Source organism: Psammomys obesus, unplaced genomic scaffold (assembly GCF_907164565.1).
Source record: "Psammomys obesus unplaced genomic scaffold, mPsaObe1.curated_primary_1811, whole genome shotgun sequence".
NCBI lineage: Eukaryota > Metazoa > Chordata > Mammalia > Rodentia > Muridae > Psammomys > Psammomys obesus.
The window spans coordinates 7,696,733-7,705,597 of NW_026585895.1; the positions used below are offsets into that span (position 1 = coordinate 7,696,733).

The 8,865-nt window shown below is 42.8% G+C and overlaps 1 protein-coding gene across 2 annotated transcripts in view; it reads left to right on the top strand.

Moving 5' to 3' along the window:
* The window catches only part of Sestd1 (SEC14 and spectrin domain containing 1), a 93,452-nt gene extending 85,775 nt beyond the window's left edge, over positions 1-7,677 (top strand). For both annotated transcript variants that reach the window (XM_055600053.1, XM_055600054.1), the window contains 2 exons: positions 997-1,118; positions 2,362-7,677. In XM_055600053.1, the coding sequence (XP_055456028.1) occupies positions 997-1,118; positions 2,362-2,491 (252 nt within the window). In that variant the 3' untranslated portion in view covers positions 2,492-7,677. The remainder of the gene's footprint in view (positions 1-996; positions 1,119-2,361) is intronic.
* The last annotated feature ends 1,188 nt before the right edge of the window (positions 7,678-8,865 follow it).

The window sequence follows — 8,865 nt, forward strand, 5'->3', positions numbered from 1 at the left end:
GTGCAGAGTGTGTGTGTGTGTGTGTGTGGGCGTGTGCAGAGAGTGCAGGGCCTGGAGCCCTTCCTGCCTCGGGGCACAGTGCCCGGCCTGTATCAGAAGAATCCTTCCAGCTTCTGCCACCACCAGTAACACTTTAGGAGACGATTTTTAAATGTGGGATATGTTCTAAACCAAGAACTCTCTAGAAGGTATATTAAAAAATACAGTTCGGAGGTTTTAAGTAGACAGTTGGCATTTCTTCTCTTTTAAAGAGTTATGTGTATGGATAACTTGCCTACATGTAAAGATACATGTACCACGCGCATGCCTGGTGCGGTGCAGCCCCCGGAACTGGAGCTACAGACACTGTGAGCCGTTGTGTGGGTGCTGGGAATTGAACCTGGGTCCTCTGAAGGAACAGTCACTGCTCTGAAGCACCGAGCCATCTCTCCAGCCCCAAAGCTTGAAGTTTTAAATAAAAAACCAGAAGAATAAAACATCTTCAAAGATGAGATAGCTTCCTATGTTTGAATTATAGCCAGTGAAATCAGCAGATGAAAGAAACGAGGCAGACCTTCACATCACTCGTTGCACAGTGTGTATTGGTTTTAGTTTACAGCGTCTCTGAATTCTGAAGTCTGTAAGCTCCTTAAGAACAGTCTATCTGACATTCACACCCAACTTTGCTAAACAAACATCCCATTAAATGCTTGGTAACTGGTCGCTGAACCTCAGGAGTTAGGGATAATTTCTTAAGTTCCATCCATCTCCCAAACAGCACTGCACCATTTTTTCCTAGAAATCAGCGTAGATTCTTTTGTACTAACATAGATTCTATTGTTACTAGAAATATGCTTCGTTTGTGATTAGAATTCCTTTACCAGTCTCAGCTCAGGCTTGCACAGCTAGTGAAGATAACCAAGCATGGAGCCGAACACATTCTTCAGTTTCCAAAGTTTGCCTGGACTAACTGGCTTCTATCTTTCTTGATTGGTGCTGCCCTTTTGTTTGCTACAGGTTTTGCAAGACTGCCCAGAAGAGCCTGAAGCTATTAATGATGAGGAGCAGTTTGAGGAAATTGAAGCAGTTGGGAAATCACTGTTGGATAGGCTCACTGTCCCTGTGGTTTACCCCGACGGGTATGGTGCCCACGCTTATCGATTTATTCTTTAGAAAGCCAGGTTTCTTAACTTTTTTCAACTCCTACAATGAATCAGCGTAAACTGAAGAGTCCAAATTCTGCTGTTGGCAGCAGTGACAGTCGATGTTAGCTGACTTCAGATTTGTGTCCTGACAACTTGTAGATGGATGACCACAGATTAATTAGTTTAAGACACGGCGCGGAGCCTGAGCTGTGGTGATAGTGAGTTAGGAGACTGTGGGCCTCGTTCAGAAAGGGCAGGTCGGGGGAGGCCTGACACCAGCGAAGCAGCTTCAACATTTCAGCCCTGCTGCTTACCCTAGCCCGATCCAGATTATTTATGACTTAGAATTGAAGGACCCAAGGCTCAGATAAAAAATAAAGCAAGAAGACCAGAATTTCCCAGTTCTAGGTTGTTGGACTTAGGACACAGTCCAAACAGGTCTATTCAGCTCCAAACCTGTCCTCCTCTCTGGGCTCTAAGGCGGCCTAGATTTTCAGATGAAAACACATCAGTCACCTGTACCCTTCCTTTTTCTTTCAAATGTGAAATGGCCTGATATGAAAATCAACAAGCCAGGAGAAGAATCAAGAGTTTTATTCCTGGAAATCTGGTCCTTGTCAGTGAGTCAAGGAGAGGTAGGGCAAAGGAAGTTTCATTCAGATGAGAGAGAAACCAAGATAGAAGACAAGATATCAGATAAAGTAAGGTATCCTGGCTTCTTGGTAGTGTGATGAGGATAGAGGCTGGAGTTGAGGGTCTCTGCTCCTTTCCTACCTCCCCGCTGTGACTGCAGCTCTCTCTCTCTTGGTTCCCATGTCTGATCATAGGGTGGGATAATTGTGCCTCTTCAGGTCACAGCAGTGGGGGACCTCCTGGAGCCAAACAGAAAGAATGAACTTGGATATGAGACACAAGGGCCATACTGCTGTGTCATGAGCTCCAAAGAGTATTTGGAATTCATGTAGAAAAAAATACCATTTTATTCCCTTGGAAGAATGTTATTCATAGCCTATATTACTGAGAAAATCTCTAGGGATGCCTAGATTTGAACTGTCAGAAGTAGCTTAACCCCATATGATTTACCTGCAGCAGAAGAGAGTAATCCCAGCAAAACTGGCTTCCAGGCCAAGTCACTGTGCGTGTCCTCAGGTGGACTAGTTTGTACTCAAAGGCTAGATCCCATTTTGCATAACATTTACAGTGAATTTGTGTTAACCTGTTTGTTTTCTGATTTTAGGACTGAGCAGTATTTTGGGAGTCCAAGTGACATGGCTTCTACTGCAGAGCACATCAGAGACAGAATGAAACTGGTCAGTCTCAAAAGGCAGCAGCTGAGACATCCTGAAATGGTGACCACGGAGAGCTAATGTCCCCAGCTCCCACAGGTCCACAGGTCATGCGCCCACAAGTCTTTGCGGTTGGCATGCTGCAGGGTTAGCCACAGCTCATTAAGATGCATTTCACAACAGGAAAAGCCTTTCTTCCCACAACACGTCTCTCTAAATGCTAACACCTCTCGACTGCCGAGGCATACCACATAACACGCTCTGAGACTGTAGACTCCAGGGATCTAGAAGAAGGAACTGTAAGCACGGCGCGGAGTCCTTGCTTTCACGCTGTACCGGGCTTGTCAGTGTGTAGATGAGCAGCTGATACTAAGCTTTGAATGGTGCTAATCAGAGTTTAGGAATTCTCTCTAAAACATGGTTGCCCTTCCTCCCCAGGTGATGTAGGATATTTAGATCATAGTTAGACTATTAGTGAATAGTGGTGTCCTCAAAATTTTACTTTGTAATTCTTCAAAATGGATTATTTTTATTGTCTATATGAAGAAAACCCTTCAGATCTTTGATATATCGTATTCATTGAAAGACATTTTCCTATTGTATTCATAATGTATTAAAAGTTGTTTGTGCTTAATAAAAGTCTTCTTTAAACATCTTATTTAATTTGGTAGTTACATCCTGGTTCTAAACACGAGTGCCTTACTAAAAGGGCATTCTTAAGATTTTGAGGACGGGTTAATCATTGCTTTTGATGGTGGCTGCATGTATGTTAGGCAGGAATTTCACATTTATGCATGTGTATATAATAAAAATAAGCATGTTTATTGTGAAGAACAATTTAGACATTTAAGAACATAATAATAGAATACTATTTTTAACTTTTCTCTTGAAAAGTGCTGTCCAAAATATTAACTACCCTGAAGACACTTTGTCTTGGGGGAAGGAGGGCTAAGGATGAAGGTATGCATAATTATTTCAGTGTAATCTTTTATATCACAGTAATCACGCTGGAACTAAAGCAGAAACTGTTAATAATATTTAACATGATACTAGAGGCAAAATCATCCTGAAGAAGTCTAGTCACAAAAACTGTACAGATGTTTAGAAATAAAATTTGTCATATAATGGTAATGCTTTTATGGTTGTATTAAGTTATAGAATGTATATAATTTAACATTGTGTTTTTATTTTAGAAGATTTTTTAAAGTGAAAAATAACTGGGCTCATCAGTACAAAATTATGCAAAGAACTGTATGATGGTTTATTTTTACGATCTGTAGAGACGCTCGCATACCCTCCTATGCTAAAGCCAGTTTCCCCAGCCTTCTTGTCTACCAGCTGTGAATAATTCCATGTTCCTTGTCCATCCATCCTCCTCAGTCACTCTGTGGTACCTTTCATTCAGCTTACAGCTCACTTTACAGGAAACCGTCCTTCTGAAAATCAGCCAGTCTTCCAGTTACCGAGTTGAATGTTTTTGCTCTCTGTCACGTCACCTCCCTTTTTCTCTATTTCTAGCATCTCTCCCAGTGTTCCAACCCTCTTCTATCTTCTGCTGTGACTGAGCGTTTAGTTCTGGACTCATTTAACGCAGGTCTGTTGCACATGCGCATTCTGCCTCTGTCCTCTCTCTCGCTGGCTCATTAGGCATCTTATCCCCAGTGTCCTGCAGGACATGCCTGATCTGAAATGCATGGCTTTCAGCTGCCTCCCTGCCGTTCCCACAGAAACGAAAGACATACTATACTTGCCTTTTCTTCCTGGAGTAGTTTGATTAATGGTGCCACAATGTCCAGGGCAAACTTCAACTGTTCCCCATGTCTTACACTGCCGCTGCCTCTGAGACCATCCAGACGTTCCTTCTATACTTGATAACCCTCCTCCGGGGCTCTCCTCCTGTGTAGGAGCTCCTGCGGGTCTTTCTTCAGTCTTCATGATGGTGCTAAGCCTTTCCTGTTATGTCGTAAGTCCTTCTGGGGGCTGACTCTTGTCTCACAGGTCTTGTGCCCACACCTCTCCTTGTGTGTAGCATGTTCGGTCCTTCGCCTGTCTCCATTGTAGCATCAGTAACAACCCTCCTCTTCTGTAGTCTGAGGTGTATTTAAACAGTGCTATTTTCTAGAGTCAGGACTGCCTTGTAAATGTGTTTCCGCGGAATAAGCCTGCTATTTTAGACCCTTAGACATGTAACTTTTAGATGTTTGTTCCTTATATTCACTATCTGTTCCTTTTACTGAGTTTCAGATTCACCAGTGTTTTTATTGACTTTGTAATTTACCATCAGCTCATGGATGCATAATTCCAAATGGGTTAACTGTCATAGTCCTTAAGCCCACTTTCCTGTAAAAAGTAAAGAAAGACAAAATATGAGAAAGCCATGTACGATTTGAATAGTTACATGAAACCAGATACAGAATGAGCATGGTCCCCTTCATTGGCAAATGTGGTCCCCTTTTCTTTGTGTGTATCTTTATAGATACACAAGAGTTATGAATAAAAACCCAGCAGTGCCCCAAACTGACTTTTCTCCTGTGGTCACAGCTCATGTAGAGGACAGATAAAGGCTGGGACTTCAGCTTGTTTGAAATATCAGACCTTTGCTGACGTTGGCCTACAGACAGTTCAAAATCCTCTTCCTTACTGGTTCAAGGCCACAGGCCCATGCATGTCTTTAGTCCTGCCTAGGAACTCCCTGGCATGTTAGCATGTTAGTTGAACAGTTTCTGTTAGCTTGTGTCTCGTTGGCTGCTGCTTTCCTTCCTTCCTTCCTTCCTTCCTTCCTTCCTTCCTTCCTTCCTTCCTTCCTTTCTTTCTTTCTTTCTTTCTTTCTTTCTTTCTTTCTTTCTTTCTTCTTCTTCCTCCCCTTCCCCCATCCTCCTCTTCTTTATCTTTTTCTTCTTTTTGGCCTATATCTTTGTTCCTATGTAAACTCAGTAGACAATGGCAGCTTGAAGCCGTCTCTTAGTACATGTCTGACTCAGCAGAGCTGTGATGCAAAGATGATAACTTCCTTTTAAATCTTTTGGCTTTATTCCCAGCTCTCATTGTTTTGACCTTATTGCCCAGGTTGAGTCATTAGTGACACTGGTGAAGGTGCAGCCTCTTAGCTGGCATTCCATGCTTGAGGGTTGACTGGATCTTGTACTCTGTTGGGGTTTGAACTGGCTTGTGAATGTCCCCTACTCTTAATAGTTTGTCACCTCCTTACTTCAGGTCATGGACGATCTGCTATTAGCATTGCTGCTGTCATTCTTCTCAGTGAGAACAGGACAAGCTAATTTTTTTTTCAGTAGTTCTAAGCAAATCTTGTTTTCTCTTCTAAGCCCCTTTGCATGCCATGGTGTGACGGTTGGGTTGGGCGAATGTATCCCACTACACAGGCCATGTCGGTAGGGACCATCAGCATTCTTTCATACACTGCAGGTGCTTGCCAGAAGAGATTGTCTGTTCTTACATATGCCTCACACCCTACCCCAAACACACCGAGTCATCAGAACAACATGACGGCTGCTAAAAACTAAAAGAGACTATAGCTGATGTAACTCTGTAGACCTTGAGTTTGTAGAGAAGGTACAGGCATAAATAAGCATCATTAAATAGGCAGTCACCTATGACAAGGCTTGTACACAGCTGCTGTCTTTCATTAAGCACCCAAAGGGAAAGCTCTGCAGGACAAACAGGATTAGCGTTAATGTTCAGTTCCAGAAGTCAACGTTCCCCATCGAGAGCAGAAAGTAGTATTTGGCCCTGCTCAACTTTTCAGAATCAATATGTGTCCATAACTATCCTAGAGACTCTGAAATATGTAAATGTACAAGTCATCAGTTTCAGTAATGAAATACAGTAATCCTCAGAAGTATTGAAAACTGAAGGAGCAAATACAGTGGAAGATATCATTGCTTTCTCCTGTATTTCAGAGCAGAAAATAGTATTCTGAATCTTGCTCTGTCATTGATGGAGTGGTAGAGCCTACACACTGTTTATCTGCTCTGCTCCATAACCTTCTCACCTCCACCCTCTCACCCCTACCCCTTCAGCCCTACGCCTTACCCGTTTGCTCCCCCCACACTCCTACTCCCTTCACCTTACCCACTTCTTCACCTCTTTCTCCTCACCCGTAACCTTTCACCCCCACCCCTGACCCCTACCCTTTCACCTCTGCCTCCTTTGCTCCTGCCCCCTTTTTGCCAGTGGATAAGGAAACGTATATTCAGATTATATATCTGAGATGCTGAGGGTGGCACTGGTGCCCTCAGCAGTATACTGAAGCTCTAAAGCTGACAAATTCCCCACTGTGGGAGGAAAATAGAACAGACAGACAGAAGACAAGACAGGATTATCATCAGTGCTGTGTTTGACAGGGCATGAGTCAACTCCACTAACTCTGTCAGTTAACACAAGCCAAAGAAAGACGACATGGTTGGAGTGTAAAGAAAGGAACAAGCCATACAAGCAAGAGCATGAGTCTGAGGGTATTTGTAGAATCTCCCAATACTGAGGTAAAGATGACTTGAGACAACCATTAGTGTCAGTTTCGGTTAGAGAAGAGGCGGTTTGACAAACTCGGGCAGTGATAATGGGGAAGACTGGTCTTGTAATAGAGGCTCAAGTGAGGGTGTGCCCTGGCAGTGCCTTGGAGGTGACGCTCAGTATGACTTAATGCTGCAGTGGGAGTTTAGAGTGAACTTGAGACAAGAATAAACACTAGACTGTGCACTTGAGGAAGAAGCAGAACCTGTGCTAGGACATGAAGATCTTCAAGAGCACGAGACAGCCAGCACTGAAACTAAATATTTTGAAAGCCGGTGAATAAATTGTTTCAGAGAATCAAGATTATTTTTGTGAGAACTCTTAATGAGGCAAGATGCAGTATATAATTTTTATATGTCATGATACAGGAATTCTAAACATGGCTAAAAATAGTTACTGTCAAGTATTAAGAGCAGAGCTGTGAAAGTTTGAAGGAAGGCATGTGGAACGCCATGTCTGATAGGAGCGTTGCACTCTGAGGCTGCTTCCTAGTGAATCTTGAGGAGGCATCTTAGAGGTACAGACAAGTCAAATGCAGAGCGAGCACGTAGGTCTGTCCACTGGCGACAGTGGCTTCTCACTCTGCACACTGAAGCATCACGCCCTTCTGTCTCGTTTTTCTGACTGTCTTAGTTTATAAGATGGAGCACAAACCGTTCTTAGGGTCACTTTTTCTCCAGAGAGTATGCCTTCATCTTAGCTCAGGTGATATTCTCCACAGCCAGTCAAGTTGCTTGGAGTACTGTATCTGGTAGGTGTGCTTCTCCAGAGCCGTGAGATGATGGAACTATCAGTCGGGCAGCTTTTGACAAGAGGAGAAGTGGGAGCTGAATCACTTGCCTCACACTCTGAAGAGAAACTCAGTTTTCTAAATTGGCACATAGTAATATTTGATGATTACAATGGTGTCTGAACATTTTGGGGGCAGTACATGTCAAACCTCCCGTTTTCTCAAAGTTTTCTTATAAAAGTTTAAAGTCTATAAAGTTTAAAATAATGTCATAGTATCCCCACCACCTCAGCATTAGTTACACTTGCTTTGTCCATGTCCATCCAGATTCTATTTTGATGCATCTGAGACTGCAGGCCTCTTCCACTTAGCTACTTCCGCAGACCTCTCACTGCAGGGTGCCATCCTCGCTTATAGCTTTCTGTGACAGAAATTACATTCCTAGAATCTACATGCACGGAACATTCCCGGGCTCTGTGTGTGTGTTTAAATATATCGAGTATTATGTAGAGGGAAATACACCCCTCTAAAAGTTCCCACACAACCCTTCTCACCCATCACTGTCCCCACATGACAAGCACTGTTTTTGTTTGTTTTTGTTTTCCTGCTGTAAGCTAGATGTTCCATTTTAGAGCTTGTTTTTAATTCACATCACATCAGGTTCTCTCTTTGACAAGGCTTCTTCACTACCGTTGTATTTGGGAGCTTCTTTCATGGACTTGGCATTACTATTTCATCCCCATTCTACTGCTAAGTAGTGTCCCATTTACTATATATTGCCACTCACTTTCCCAGTTCCTTATTGGATAACTGGGATGTTGGACTCAGTTACAGTGATCATTCCTAAGCACAGCTGTGTGAATATAGTTATTTGTTTGCTCATGAGTAAATACTTAGAATTTCTGGCTTGTAGAGTGGTTTTTAAAAGAAAAAAACTTATTTTTCCAATGTGTTGTCATGTTCCCTGATTTTTTTTAAAAATATATCTTGGGTGTATAAAAAGGTGTAAATGATTTTTCTGATTCCCACGTTGAGATGGTAAGAGAAATTGGGGGTAGAAATGACATCGCTTGTGTATGAATGTGGTAGTTGGAATAAGAGGGAAGGGTTCCTCTCTGCCACAGAACAGCTCCCCCAGAGGTCCCTAAGACCAAGTATGCTACTTCATTAGCTAGAAGAAATGGCACTAGCTCGA